This window comes from Staurois parvus, unplaced genomic scaffold (genome assembly GCF_062004578.1).
Source record: "Staurois parvus isolate SC_StPar_1 unplaced genomic scaffold, SC_StPar_1.0 ptg001411l, whole genome shotgun sequence".
NCBI lineage: Eukaryota > Metazoa > Chordata > Amphibia > Anura > Ranidae > Staurois > Staurois parvus.
Window position 1 is genome coordinate 179,213 of NW_028319207.1, and position 16,153 is coordinate 195,365.

The 16,153-nt window shown below is 44.0% G+C and overlaps 1 protein-coding gene across 3 annotated transcripts in view; it reads right to left on the reverse strand.

The window, feature by feature from the left end:
- Window positions 1-1,733: 1,733 nt before the first annotated feature.
- LOC149436164 (class I histocompatibility antigen, F10 alpha chain-like) overlaps window positions 1,734-16,153 on the reverse strand; it is a 52,466-nt gene continuing 38,046 nt past the window's right edge. Inside the window, exons 4-8 of one of the 3 annotated variants that reach the window (XM_089661943.1) lie at window positions 15,378-15,656; window positions 11,799-11,912; window positions 10,389-10,430; window positions 7,912-7,951; window positions 1,734-4,985 (exon numbers count right to left, since the gene is read on the reverse strand). In XM_089661943.1, coding sequence (XP_089518069.1) covers window positions 7,914-7,951; window positions 10,389-10,430; window positions 11,799-11,912; window positions 15,378-15,656 — 473 coding nt within the window. In that variant the 3' untranslated portion in view covers window positions 1,734-4,985; window positions 7,912-7,913. Of the gene's footprint in view, window positions 4,986-7,911; window positions 7,952-8,394; window positions 8,481-10,388; window positions 10,431-11,798; window positions 11,913-15,377; window positions 15,657-16,153 lie in introns of those variants that run through there. The other 2 variants (XM_089661944.1, XM_089661942.1) reach the window with 2 other exon arrangements.

The window sequence follows — 16,153 nt, forward strand, 5'->3', positions numbered from 1 at the left end:
CATAGGAGCCCTGTGCTGACCAATTCTGCCCCCGCTGGTTATGGCCGGGATAACATGCACAGGCTCTTCCTCTGTGTCAGTCACCTGACCTTCCCGCCCTGAGGAAAGCAGTCAGTTGCCTAGCAACCTCTTCAGTGGCTGCTGCCGCCACAGCCACCTCATGTGAAGCTGAGTGTTGGGCCCTCCTACCTGGCCTTCTGGGCGGGGATGGGGACTGGCCCCTCTTCTTCTCACAGGGATTTACTCTACTGCGTCCCACACTTGGTGCTGCCTCATCCTGCTGCTCCGGACCGGCTTCCTGGTGACCCGTTGAAGGATGTGAACGCAGCGGCGGGCCACGCCGGTTCTGTGGGCGATTCTGTGGACTCCTAGCTGCTGGTCTCCCTCTGTCCCGACAACATCCTGGTGAGTCTTCAGCCTCGTCTTCCGCTGTCTCTTCCACTTGCTCCCGCCGCTCCTCATCCTCTTCAGCCATCTGTAGGCATTTTCTGAGCCGTTCTCCTCCTCCGCTGGTGCCCGCTCCCTCCAACACTCTCCTCATCAGCGTCTTCATAGTCAGGTGCAGGTTCCCTGGAGCTCGTTGTACTGACACCGACCAGCTGGCAATCTCCCGCCGATGGAGCTCCTATATATAATGAGCCCCACTTTCTACAACTTTCCACTAGTCATGTGACCTTCTGGAATGTTCTCCCAGGTCACGTGATACTTGTTTTCCCGCCCAAACTAAGGCACAGTAACCTTAAATGTATATACATATCTTTTTTTTTTAACCACTTGCCCTCCACCCGCTGTACATAAACGGCCGGACGGTGGCAGTCCAGGGACGGGTTGCCATTCTCTGGGAGTGCGCAGCACCGAGATCCGGTGCCCACTGTGTCCTCAGTGGAACACCGATTGTCATAGGGGACCTCTTTGCGAGGTCCTGATCATGTGATCATTGATTGGCCAATCAGTGATCACATGCAGAGTAGTAAGCAAGATGTCACTTCTGACATCATTGCTTACTACGTGTGAAATCTGTGAATGATCACCGAGATCACATGGTACAGGGCTATTCGCAACAGCCTTGTACCATGTGACAAGCTGTGAGCAATCGCAGCTCACACAGTAGTTCTCAATGGCTGCAAGAATGCAGCTAGAGAGAAGGAGAAATGATTGCTTTTATAGCCTTTATGGGTGAAAAAGCAATCAGTGTAAAAAAACCCTCCACAAGCAGTACAGTGTCACCATGGTGATAACTAAGATAGTTGTAACTCTTCTTTATATGATGTGGAAAGGGCAGCAAATTCAGCACTCCTGCCCACCCAAGACATGCACCCGTCAGGGCTGTACACATGCCACGGCTGCAATGTCAATGGTGACCCATTCAAGTGAATGGGGCTGTGATGCACCTGCCCAGCAGCCGTGTGCAATGCATGCAGTTGCTGTGAAGTGGTTAGCTATTTTCAGGGTTAAAACAGGCAGAGAGGAGGTGACATATCCCATCCCAGCCGCCTGTCACTGCTTTTCAGAGAGGCAGCGAGCGCTGCCACATGTCCGGTCAAGCCCTAATAAGGCCGGTTTGTAATGTATACATCATACCCTCCTATATCTATGTCCGTTCCTTAGGAGGTGTAACGGAACCGGACCCCGACTGCGCTAGGGTATTTCCGTTAAGACTCCCACTTCCCTGTCCGAACATTATCCACAGACACCACCGCTGACCATACCGGAAAATAGACAGCACCAGACTCTTAAGACAGGAAGTAGAACTGCTTTATTTCAACACAAACACAAGATATATACACAGGGCGGGGAAATACAACCAGGAACAGGAAACACATCAGCAGGCCGACCCATCAGGGGGAAGGGCTGCCAGAAACTCCCCCCACCAAACCAAGACACACAATAGAACAAAGGGATACACCAGGTGGCAGGAACATACATCCCATAATAGTTTGCTGGCAAGCAAGACACAATAGAACAATGGGATGCAGCAACACATGGCAGTGAACAATGGACAACCCCCCACCCCACCTATATATGTCTACACAATATCAGGACAGATCACTGTGATGAACTCTTCTTTTGTGATAACATTTTGCCCTGTTTCAGTTTTCTCCCCTTAGTAAAGCTGTATATGTTTAGCAGCTGTTATGTAGACAGGCATTCTACACTGTTTAGGGAAATGTGACCTTGTAGTCTTTCACTTCTATAGAGTTCATGCTGTATTGTTGGTGGTAGGGTTTAGTTGTGGGTGGGGAAAACCCGGTGCCAGGTTGTTGGGTTGGGGTGGGGGTGGAGCTGTATATACTGAGCTGTGTTTAATAAAGATTGATTAATTTCACCCTACATGAAGTTCCGACTCGTGGTTTGGGATAGCAGGGAAGGATTGGTTTTGAGCTCGCATCGCTCCGCACGAGGAAGCCCAGGCGGAACGGTTCCACCATACCCACCCTGTACCCCTAACAGGCACAGGGTGGGTTACACATAAGAGGAATCTGGGGAGCTGATACAGGGGTCCCCCCACCCCTAAAAGTCACTCCCATCACAGAAGGTACATATGCTTTAGGACATGAGAAAGTTTGGGTAGACATTACAGTGAAATGATTCGGAGCTTCACAAATTATTTTCATTTCAAACCCAATAAAACCTCACAACATGTTCATGGTTTAGGCTTCGGATTGCTGTTGTCTAATAGGTGTCATCATAGAAGAAGAGAAAACCCTGCTGAACAATATGATAGGTTTAGTATATTCAGAGCAGAAGGATGTTAGGCTGGGGGGATGTACGTCTTTATCCAATCACAATACATATAATGCAGACACATTTTTATATTTGTGGTCTCAAACACCCTGCTATCAAATATAATAGAGACTGCTACTTTCAGAGTTCAGGGCGAAGTGACAGGGTCTCTTTAAAGCTCACTCCCCCAACTCATTTACACTCCCCTTTGCAGTGATACTTCACTCTGTTGAAGCCCCCCAAAAATACCTGGGTGTGGAACAGGACGTAACATCCTCCCAGAATGCAGTGCTTGGGGATGAGTGACCAGCCAGAACCCTGACAAGTGAGAGTAGGGTGACATCATCATCCTATAAAAGAGTCAATACCATCTGACATGGAGCCTACACAGAGGTAAAGACTGCAAAGCAATGGAGTCGGGGAAATGATGAGGTATGTTGGGTGGCCTTTAAATTGACTGTTACTTTGTTCTGAGCAGGCAAAGTCAGATTCTCTTTATAGGGATCCTCAAACATGTAGCAGATCATTAAAGTGACATGCCCTCACCAAGCCTGCTGCTGTATGGATTGAAGGATCAATACAGATTGGAAGTGGCTACATACACCTAGTGAGGTGACTGGCCTCAGGTGATACACGGAGATGAAACAAATCCTCCTACATAAGTTGCACAGTAAATGATGTAGCGCTATATTAAATATATGCATATGTGAATAACATAACCAGAATATCCAAAAATTAACATAAGTAAAAAAATATATAACAAAATACAAAAACAATGTATTACCTATGTGACTTAGTCCTCAAACTCCTAACAATACTACTATGGTGTCCGAAAGTGACTTGATCCTCCAGGGATCTTTAAGGTGAGAAAAGTGAATATCAATCCACAAAGTGATAAAAGAAAGTGGCTATAATAATCACACAATAATGTCTGTGAATTGATCCTAATTGGGATCTAAAAGTGATGGTGAACATACAAATAGTCCAAATGGGACCAAGCATAAACTCTGTCCAAAATGGGAATGAAGATGAATGAACAAGGCACGTAAATCAAAACGATGCAAAAAAACCTCCCAAATAATAATATTCTCCAAAAACATTCCCCAATTCAAATATTAACTCCAAAACAAAAATTGTGCAAACAAAACACACACGTGACCACAAGTGTGTTTTGCATATATAACGGTCACAAAAAATAAATAAACATAAAAAATGATGAAAAACGCATTACACTAAAAAAATATTGTGTATAGAATTAAAATACGTAAACAAATGTCCAAATTGGTGTTGAAACACCACGTAGTCCAATGTATCAAACACCCGTGAACGTGGGCGGTGAATGTGCGTGACCACAAAAAGATATCCACAAATAGCTGTAATACCTGCTCACCTCCTTGCTTTGACCCAAAAACGGCCAAAACACCTGTAGGATCACCAAACTAGATCCTCCATGAATAAGACACCTCTGTCACTGCGTCGCTCTCCCATCTGCCCTGAGTCCAGAGAAAAGATGGCTAACAAAACACACAAACAGCACCACGCCAGGACAGCTCATGGTCAACCAGCTCGTTACTCCCTGGATCTTGCAACTACTATAGCCTGGGCTCAAACTGGCAGCAGCATCGGGAAGAAGAAGGAGCCGCGGTCCGCTCTCCGAACATCAATCAGACGTGTGAGGTATGTGATATACATACATACATTGATCTAAGCCAGGCCAATGTAACTGTGCAAGAAAAAGCAAACCTAGTATTCAACTTAATAATAAAACAGGATTTGTTCATTCTTCCCATCTACTCTGCAATACACAGATCTGATTTCACATATGGCAAAATCAGTTTAACAGAAATACTTTTATTAAACACTTTTTTTTGTTTATTATAGACAAAGTAGGGAAGAGTTGGGACTATAAAATTGTTATTGCTGTGTGGACCCTGTCAGGGAAATTTCCCTGCAGTTCCTTTCTTTTGAGGAGTGTCAGACAGAACAGGAAGTATGATAAAATCGTTCAATCAGGTAATAGACACCAATAAAAATTCATCCATCCAAAATGAATACAGGAAGGGGAGGTCCTTAAACAGAATGCTAAAAATAAATTTATATCTAAAAATGATCCAAACATCCTGAACAAAGTGCTCATTATTCAATAGAAGACGGGTCCACCTGAAAGTAGAGAATAAACGCTAAAACAAGCCGGCAGATTGAAAGCAGAACGGCTCAATATCTTCCGTCTCCTTTTTGATGATCTTCAGACAATTGTCATCCTGTAAAGACAGATTTTTATTTTTGGTTGTACTCCAATGTAAATGTTACAATATAAATGACAGAAGTCTTTGTACTAACCAGGACCTCTGATCTGACACTTTGTCACCTTTCTCTCGATGGGGCCCAATGTCACCAATGTAGAGGAGAATATGTGAGCTGATAGTATTAGTTATTGTTATATTTATGTTAAATAATTTTATATACCTTTAACCGCTTCCCGCCCGTCCTATAAGAGAAGTACTACTACAGGGCGGAATGGGTGCGCAAAATCAAGTATATATACACTTGTTATTTTGCAGTTCTGGGTAGGGGGTGAGCCGGTGATTGTCTAGCATCTACGGACGGGGGGGAGAACTGTTTCTGTCAGCTCCTGCACACTGCTTTGCATGGCTTTGCATAGCACAGTCATGCAAAGCAGTGTGCTTACAGTGAAACACACACACAGTGCCATAGTAAAACAGCACACAGTTAACCCTTTGATCGCCCACATGTTAACCCCTTCCTGCCCAGTGCCATTAGTACAGTGTCAGTGCTTTTTATTAGCACTGATCACTGTATTGGTGTCACTGGGGATGTCAGAGACACCAAGTCAGTCCCCCCCCCCCCCCAGTGTCAGAATGCCTGCTGCAGTCCCACTATAAGTTACTGATCGCCGCCATTACTATTAAAAAAAAAATTCCAGTTTATATACCACCATTTTAAATGCTATAACTTTCACGTAAACCAATTAATTTACATGAATTGGGATTTTTTTAGCAAAGACATGGAGCAGAATACATTTTGGTCTAAATTTATGACAATTTGATTTTTAAATTTTTTTTACTGGACATGTTTAATAGAAAAAAGTAAAAAATATTGTTTTTTTTCAAAATTGTTTCTTTTTTATAGCACAAAAAAAATAGAAGAACACATATGCGATCAAATATCACCAAAAGAAAGTTCTACTTGTGGGGAAAAAAAGGGCCTAAATATAATTTGGGTGCAGTGTTGCATGACTGTGTAATTGTCAGTTAAAATAACGCAGCGCCGTATTGCAAAAAAATGGCCTGGTCAAGAAGGGGGGTAAATCCTCTGGAGGGCAAGTGGTTAACATTTCACATTTTTATGTTTGCTGCACCATATTTCCAACGCTGCAATATACTGTACATTGTACAGTAAGTCCCTGGGTGGCAGGCTTGTAGACGGTGGATACAGTATGTGTCACCTTGGGTTTTCGCCTACACATGGTGAGGGGCTCCAGGGTTTGTGTTTAATATGAAGAAAAAAAACTTCTATTCTCAGATCTTAAAATACGTTCTATTGTCACACATAATCACTCTGCCCTGTTTATAGGCACTGCTGTGTCACACATTTCACAGAGCCTGCCTTCTGAACTGGTTGCTGGGAGGAGGAGTCTCAGGAGGCGGAGTCAGTACAATCACTGCTTGCAAGCAGCAAGGTACCATGGGATATGTAGTCCTTAGAAATGGAAAGCAAACAGCAGAGGAGAAGCTGCAAAGCATGCTGGGAATCCAAGAAGTTGTGTAAATTGAGGGCCAGCAGACAGGCAGCACTCATAACAAGAAAGGAGATGTTTGAAGTACACTTATATTGGATTGTCAATAATAACAGTTGGTTGTATTGTTATTACAATTACACGTTTGAATTCACCAAAAAAATTCCAAAATACTGCATGAGTTGTTTTATATTTTATCAAGTCATGCAGAATTTTAGTAGTGAAAACTATGCGCTAATGTTTCAGCTGTCAGAGGGGTTTCCCACCGACAGCTGAATGTAAAAGATAGAATTGCCAGCAATTAAAAAAATAATTGACAAAACGGTGTGGGGCCCCCCTCCATTCATTACAAGCCCTTCGGGTCTGGTATGGATTTTGAGGGGAACCCTCATGACAGAATTTTTTAAAAAATGGGGGCCCCCCAAAATCCATTCCAGACTCTTATCCGAGCATGCAGCCTGGCAAGTCAGAAAAGGTTGGGGGGGGCCGGGACGAGCAAGTGCCCCCCTTCCTGAACCATACCACATGCCCTCAACATGTTGATGAGGACATGGGCCTCTTCTCACAATCCTGGCCAGTGGTTGTGGTGGTCTGAGGGCAGGGGGCTTATCGGAATCTGGAAGCCCCCTTTAGCAAGAGGGTCCCCAGAAATCACGCCCCCCCCATGAGGAGTATGCAGTACATGGTACCACTACCCATTCACAAAACAAAATAGTGTGAAAAATGACAGGAGACAGTCTTTGACAAGTCCTTTTTTTTAATTTTTTTATTTTTACATTCAGCTATCAGTGGGGAACCCCGCTGACAGCTAATGACTGATTGTTAAGGAATGGGTGGCCATAGAGTCCTTAACAACCCATGACAGTACTGAGAGATACCAGTACATACCGCATGCCTGGACCACTACTTACCGCATGCATTTAACTATTTTTTTATTTTCTGAATTGACTTTAAGGTCTCTATATGCGGTATTTACCGAGTGTTTTTGCAGTACATACCGCATACTAGCAATAGTGAATTGACATTTTCAGTATCACATGTGATATGTGGTCATGTGACTGACTTAACTCCTCCGATAGGCTTTAGTGAATTGTGCCCACACTTTCATAAAGAATATCAGATGGAGTTTTTTCTCCTCAAAATATCACTCAGGTTGGCAATAGATGTGAGTTTCAATGAGATGTCTACTGAGAAGAGCAGGGAGAAAAGCTGTTCAAGGTGGTGATAAGGGAACATATGAAATAATATAGGGTGGTAATTAAATAAACAGGTAATGTTCAATTCATGAGGATAAAGAAAGATGTCACAGCAATGTGATAATCAGTGACATAGAATACAAACATGCGTACTACTGTACATAACTAGACAGGAGACAGACTTATAATAGTAATACAAAGCAGACAGCTGGGTAATGACATTCAGGGACTCACATTCAGTTGTTGGAGGAGTTAGGAGCATTCTCTTCATTGTCTGCAGATAGAATGTGTTGGTAACTATGGTTAGTTTCAGCCTACAGAAATATGAATGCCTGCCCTCAGACAGCCTCTTGTACACAGATAGCTTGACCCATCAGTACCAATTCCCACAGGAATCCTGTGATCGGGGCATACGTCCACCCGCCATGTCATTTTACCTGCCATAGATCTGACCGGCTGCTGGCAGCAGAGGAGGATGCTGCACCTATGCCTCCCGGGAGTCCAAAAACACAGATCTGATGCTGATGGGCCAAAGCACCCGTGTGCATGTAGCCTGACCAAACAGAGAAAATTCTGAAGAAAGCAGGTAAGTCATTGACCTCTATCACACCATGTATGTATGAATTGGCAGTTAGGAAATATATATCATAACAGGTGATGGGACGAATAAAATCACATTTTCACTACTTCATGCTGAATGAAACATTCCCTTTCTTCCCCCACAATGTCTTCTCACCCATCACTCTCGCCTTTACAACAGTCACTGTCACTGAACCCGGCCATGGACGGAGCGATTTTCTTTCCTGCAAAGAAAGTCACTTGACAGCCGGATTGTACTCAGGTTGATCGATCAATCAACTCGGTTACATTCAGCCCGCTCATACATGGTTCAAATCTGGACTGGTTTAGCAGGGACCGGACGGGATTTGAACCGACAATGGTCAGCTTTACTCATAGTATCTTTAAAGATGCCAAACCTGCAGAGAAGCCAAGGAAGGCCGCAGTAACTCTCCTACTACCTGCAGCTTTCCCTGCTTCCTCCTGATGATCACAAACATCACTACTGTATACTGTAATGAGTAGAAGAGGTAAGTGTTCCTTTTCTTTTCTGCAGATATGGCATTTGTAATGATACTTTGTGTAAACGAAATCCCTTTACCCCCCCGAGGAGATCAGTCCATCTACGTGTATGTACAAAATATCATTCACAGAGCACCAATAGAGAAGGATGAATGAAAGACAACACTGCAGGTCCAAGTGAATTGGGATGTATAGGAAACCTCTGGTGGATGGAGATCTCTGTGTGTTCCTACATGGGGGGTACCAAGCAGGGACTCACTTTGTAAAGAGGCTCCGATAGGATATCAAAAATGCCCCACTATGCCCACCCAGCTATTTCTATCTGTACTGCAGCTTATATGAATGAAAAAGATGTATGAATGGAGGGAGCAGACCGTTCAATCACCAGCCTGTCCTCTATTCACATATCACACTTCTTCATAATATGTCTTTTATGAATGGAAAAGGGGGGGCATAAAGGATGGGCATAGTCAGCACTCTTCATTAGTATGATATACCCCTATTGAGTCAAACCTATTAGTCTGCAATCAACAAAGTTCAAGTTCCTCTGCTGATTGGAGAGCTCTGGGTGTGACTCAGCAAGTTAGATTCAAACTCAACATTCATTTAGCTTTTAAAAGCTAACATTTCATATTCCTGATATGCACCTGCTGTACCACATACTTGTATGAACAAGTATCCGGTTCTCTTTGTATTGCTTCTATTGTGTGAAATCCCTGCTGTTCCTGCCAGTCCCTCTGCTTTCCAATCAAAAACTGACCACACTAGGCATGAGAGTACAAGCGTAGTCAGTTCTATAGCTGTGCTGGAAACTCAGCCTGCTCGCCTCCTATGATCAGACTTGTCCTGAAATGCCACCCCCACTGGGAAGTTCAGTGTGTCACTGTTTCTCCTCCCCCAGCTCACTGAGCTCCTTATGCAGCTGAGAACAGAGAGAATGTGATCACTAAGACCTCTTGCACACAGGACATTTAAAAAAAACCCCAAAAACTCCCCTAGAAGCTGTCCTCCTGGCAGCAGGGTTTTTGAAAAAACAAACCTGGCGCTCAATTAACGCTCAAGCACTAAACACGCCTAGAGTTCAGATGCGTTTACTCACGTCAAGTCTTTTTTTCTGCCAAAAATGCTGCTGCTCCTTGATGCACTGACCCTGTTTTTTTTGTTTTTCCTGCTACTAAAAGCTGCTAAAAGTCTATGTGTGCATGGACACATAGGATAACATGGAGGGCTGTTTTGAAGAAAAATAAAATCTAATAATACGCCTGACGCCCCTAAACGTGGCTGTAAAAAAACGCCCTGTGTGCATGAGGCCTTATTAAGAACAAAAAAAACTGTATTTATAATGGTTTTTATATCTATACACAAATGTTTTGCCTTTCATTTATATTTTAAACTGAATTGGGTTGTTTTACAAGGGAGGGTTCACATTTACTTTAATGAACTGGAAAATAGATCATCACAGAATGAACCCGCAGCATGCAATCTGTTTCTAGATCATTTTCACTCCTGTCCCCAGTGCGATCTCTGTAAACAATGTTGCCTCAATATCAGATCAATATGCATCACTCTACAGCTCAGCCCCCATAATATAACACTGCAGAGGGGACAGAACACATAATAATGTTACTTACTGGGAGCCGGAACATAAATATTGCGATCAGCAGGCGTCTTTCCTAAAGTAAACCAGAATTTGATACATTAGGAACCAGAAAATTGTTTTTGAAACTCTTCATAAATAATAAGTCACGCAAATATCTCCAATTAATTATCACATTAAAAAGTATACATCTCTATTCTGTATTTGCTGGTACTTTGTTTTTAATGAAGTGGAGACCTTCGGATGGTTTTCACTGATGCTGGTCGGTGAGATTTCCTGTTACAAATGACATCAATGGTCTTCACAAATTGCCCTAAACTTTAGATAATCCTGACCAATATCTGTACAATATCTGTTCCAGCCGTTTGCCTGTGTTACCGGAGCCACCCTGGACTTCACTGTGAGGGACGCGGTTTATGAGGATAATAGCAAGAAGCTGTTCTTGTTGTGAACTGTTTACTGAAGTGATGATTCTCAGCCAGACTTCTAATAGAGACTATACTATACAGCCACATGTTACCATGACTGAGCCACATAGACATTGCTGGGAGGACTCCATGTTAGTGCAGCTTTCATCATCTATTGTGTATTATTCTGCAGTGTATTCATGCTTTCCCCATTCTGCACCTGTTTTGCATTATAGATTCTAACATTGTACCTGTTTAGGCTGGCCATACATTATACAATTTTCCTTTAAATTTACCAAAACCATATCATATGAGGTCAAACCTAAACACTTTCAATTTGTATGCAATCAGGCAGGCCCTTGCACTACATAATTCAAGGTAGATCTAAATGAAATTGAACAAGAAAATTGTATAATGTATGGCCAGCTTTAGTGAACTGCGAGTTACTGCCACCGTCTGGCCAATTACCAATTCTGTTACAACTTTAAAATCTAGCATACTGAACTAGGGACTGTAATTAGAGAGCTTGCCTTTAGAAATGTTTGATAACAGAACCATATGAAGGCCTTTAAAAGGGATACTAAAAGGTTCTTAGTAAACAAACATGTTATACTTACCTGCTGTGTGTAGTGGTTTTGCAAAGAGCAACCTGGATCCTCCTCTTCTTGGGTCCCCTGCCGGCGTTCCTCCTTTCTGTCAGGTGTCCCCCATAGCAAGCAGCTAGCTATGGGGGCACCTGAGCTCCTGCTTGCTGTCTCAGCCAATGAGGAGGCAGAGACCCGGGACAGCCAAGGCTGTTGTGCAAATCGCTGGATCTCGATGGGGTTCAGGTAAGTAATGAGGGCGCTGGGGGCACTGCTACACACAGGTTTTTTTCCCTTCATGAATACAACCACCTTAAATTTCCCTCTGTGCTGACATATCATTTTCTTCGTTGTCCGTATACAAGGGCTTCCTGCTGATCAGTGTGTAGGACTCATGTCTGGTTCTCCTATATGATGAATAGAGCTCTGGAGTGTAATGTGCAGTAATCTCACCTGAAGCGGAGCGTTTCCTGTATATGACGACTCCAATAACGGCCCCGATAATCAGCGCTACAGCAACGACCACAACAACCCCGATAATTATAGGAGTATTGTCCTTAGGGGGATCTGGGGAAACACAGAAGTAACATGATGTGAGATCTACTGACAGTCTTGTGTATTTAGTCCCAGAATCAGCTGATTGCAGGTCATAGAAGCACATTGTTCCTGCATTGTTCCATCATATCATTACAAGTGCACATTATAATTCACTAAATGAGATATAATGGTCTATAATGAAGGAACAGACTCACACATGGATGATGTCAGTGCCAGGAGGATGGATTTGAGCTCAGCCAGGTCCACAGAGATTTGGGTTTGTGGAATGTGTAGAACAGACCTGACACTTCATAAACATGTGTGCGGTGTTGGGGGGAACATGAAGGATAACAATCACCAGTCCACCATAAATAACACAGTGCAGTCAGCAGGCATTAGTGTGATCATCGTGGAAGGAACACCTCGGGAAGGGTGCAAATACTTCCAAATCATTTGCAAAGACAAGGTGTGCTAAAGAGATTCTATATACAGTATTGTGAAGGGAGTCACTTTGGGTGGGGGGCCCATGGAACACCGCTCACTTTGGAGGGGTGGGGGGACCCCTGTCTCAGCTCCCCATATCCCTCTTATGTGTAAGTCACCCTGTGCCTGTTAGGGGTGCAGGGTGAAATGTCCTGATATTGTGTAGACATGCATAGGTGGGGTGGGGGGTTGCTCATTGTTTAATGCCATGTGGTTGTTTCCCTTTGTTCTATTGTGTGTCTTGCTTGGTAGCAAACTATTACGGGATGTATGTACTTGTATATTGGCTTGGTGGGGGGGTGTCTGCTGATGTGTCTCTGGTCGCTAGATTTGGTTTGCCCCGCCCTGTGTCCTTATGCAGGGAGGGGAGAATTGTTCCCTTGAATATATATATCTTGTGTCCGTGTTAAAATAAAGCAGTCTATTTCCTGGTTTAATACAAGACTGGTGTTGTCTATTCTTGTATGGTCAGCGGTGGTGTCCGTGGATCTGTGTTCGGACAGGGAAGCGGGAGTTTAACGGAAATACCCAAGTGCAGTCAGGGTCCGGTTCCGTGACTTTGTTGGCAAGCAGTGGGATTGTGCTTCCAAGCTGTGAACACGTCCAAACCAAAACCGGGATTCAAGATGAGGAAAGATGACCTCATTGCACAAAAAAAGGTCCTGCACCATTACTATAAAGCCCAGCTACAGGAATTAGTCAACATCTACCCCTGTAGTGGGAGTAGGTCTAGGGGGTAAAATCAAACAATACAATTAACCCTCACCCCCAGTCCAGTGTTGTCCTCTTCTCCACCCAAAGCTCCAGCCTATGTGTGGTCCTTTCACTATTAACTGTCCATGGGGGGGGCAAGAGTGCGACCACGGCCATGAGCAGTTTAGCCACTTCTGGAGTTTCTGGTGGTTGTACCAGAGTGATTCCTGCAGCTGCAAGCATCACCCCGATACAGATTTTTAGAGCTGGCGGTCAGCTCTCTTGTACAAGCAATCGGAGCAGCTAACTAGCCGCTCAATTGCTTGCACAAGAAGCAGGAGGGGAGCCCCCCCACCCCTCCCGCTGCCTTCCACTGCCCTCTCGAGATTTCCCATCCCAGCGGGAGTCCTGAGCAACCAGCCGGTGTGTCCAACATTTACTTGGCTGTCATGCTGACCCTCTGGTTTCATTATTTTCTATGTTATTGACCTGGAACAAAATATGCAAATCAACTAAGTCAGAGTAAAATTTGGACTCTTCATTTGTATACCTGTTCTAGGTTTGTGAAGCCAAAAGGGTCAGTGTGACAAACAGGCAATTATCAACCAGTCAGCAATGGCAGCCTCTATGGCCTCCTTTAAAGTGTTACAAATCCCAGTACCCTGCATTCACGATATCTGGTCTCCCCGGACCCTGCATTCACGATATCTAGTCTTCCCAAACCCTGCATTCTCTATATCTGGTCTCCCTGGACCTGGCATTCACTATATCCGCTCTCCCTAGACCCTGCATTCACTATATTTGCTCTCCCCGGACCCTGCATTCACTTTATCTGGTCTCCTCGGACCCTGCATTCACTATATCTGGTCTCCCCAGACCCTGCATTCACTATATCTAGTCTCCCCGGACCCTGCATTCACTATATACGGTCTCCCCGGACCCTGCATTCACTATATCCGGTCTCCCCGGACCCTGCATTCACTATATCCACTCTCCCCAGACCCTGCATTCACTATATCCGCTCTCCCCGGACCCTGCATTCACTATATCCGCTCTCCCTGGACCCTGCATTCACTATATCCGCTCTCCCCGGACCCTGCATTCACTATATCCGGTCTCCCCGGACCCTGCATTCACTACATCTGATCTCCCACATTACACACAGCATGGAAATGCAATTATTTTAGTAAATATAAACTGCTTAATACTTTTTCTCACCAGCAGTATGTAGCAGTCTTGTGACTTCTATCAGTGTCTGGCTGAGCACTGGCTAATCTTATAGGAGGAGTTTTCATTCTCCTCTGACTATCCTACAAGGCTGCATAACCCCTGACCCTCTGTCTGGACAGCACGGATTGGCCCTGTGCTGATCACATGCACCCTCCCAAAAGAAAAAACAAAAATGAAAAACACACCTATCAATACACAGTAAACAGAGCATGTGTAGACTTGCCAGTGCTGCTCTATCTATAGCTGATGGATTGGGGACAGCAAAAAAAGGGCAGGATCAGAGAAGATGGGATAAAACAGCCATTTTTACACAAGGCAGAGGATTACCCTCTTAAGTTCCACAGTGAGTATAATAAGTATGATTTACAACATATACAGACTGATTTTACTGTTGTGGGTTTAGTAACACTTTATCTGTAAATTCTCAGTTATGTATGAACTAACCCTTTAAATCCAGAGTTACCGAGGTACAAAAGAAGAACAAATCCCTCCATTGGCAATGTTACAGAACAGAACATGGGAGAAATACTTTTACTAATGATTAATATATCAAGAACAATATATCTTCTATATCTGATAGTGATCATTGGTACAATATGAAATGATGACATGCCAATGACATGGAGATTCTGGAATTTTCTACAGATAACCATACAAAGGCAGATCTTTCATTGTAACTGGATTTCAAATCTCAACAAATCACCGACCAGCCACAGTGCAGGAAATACTACCCCAGATACTGCTGTGTACGGTCTGAATGCTATTTCTGTATTTCAGTACTTTGTTTTGTTCCTCGGTTGCACTCGTTCTCATTCATTTAGTGACACAAACACAGCCGGCTTATTACAAAGGATGTTTCCATTTTAGCATTACTTGTGATAAACACACAGGGGGAGATTTACTAAAACCGGAGCACTCAGAATCTGGTGCAGCTGTGCATGGGAGCCAATCAGCTTCTAACTTCAGCTTGTTCAATGAAGCTTTGACAATAAAACCTGGAAGCTGATTGGTTTCTATACAGAGCTGCACCAGATTTTAGTAAATAACCCCGTGGTGTATGGACAGATAGCAGAAGTCCTACTTACTCACCCCATTTCACACTGAGAGTCTCATCCCCCAAGCTGCTGTGGTCCACATGACAGAAGTAAGTGTCTCCCTCCTTGGTTGGCACTTCCACACTGACTCTGATCTGATAGGTGCCATCAGGATGGGGGAGAATTGGAGTCATTTCATCTGAAGGAACATGGTCCTCCCCATTCCTCATCCACTTCACATCCACAGGTCGGGGGTGAAACCCGTACACCAGGCACTGAAGTCTGGCCACATCATCCGACTGACGACGGCCCCACACCTTCACCTCTGGACGCACTGAGAGAGAGAAAACAAGGTATGTGATCTACTGACAAATGTAATCTATGTTCTCCTATGAGATGAATGTGGACACATACAGTATGATGATCTCCAGCATAGAATTATGAGGTCACAGTCCCCACCATTCACTCTAATAGAAGGTGAGCTGTCAGTGATGTCAGTGGGGTGTAGATCCATCAACACAGAGCAGTCCTGAGGACATTCCTTCAGAAGACGATCCATCATGCATCTCATTGACAGGAAGCGGCCTGTCTGACTCCCAGGATGGCTCACACTGATCAGCGCTTTTGTCTTTTAACCACTTGCCCTCCAGAAGATTTACCGCCCTTCCTGACCAGGCCATTATTTGCGATACGGAGCTGCTTTACTTTAACTGACAATTGCGCAGTCATGCAATGCTGCACCCAAATGAAATTTATGTACTTTTTGCGCTATAAACAAAAAAAAGAGTGACAATTTTGAAAAAAATATTTTTTATTTTCTGCTATAAAACA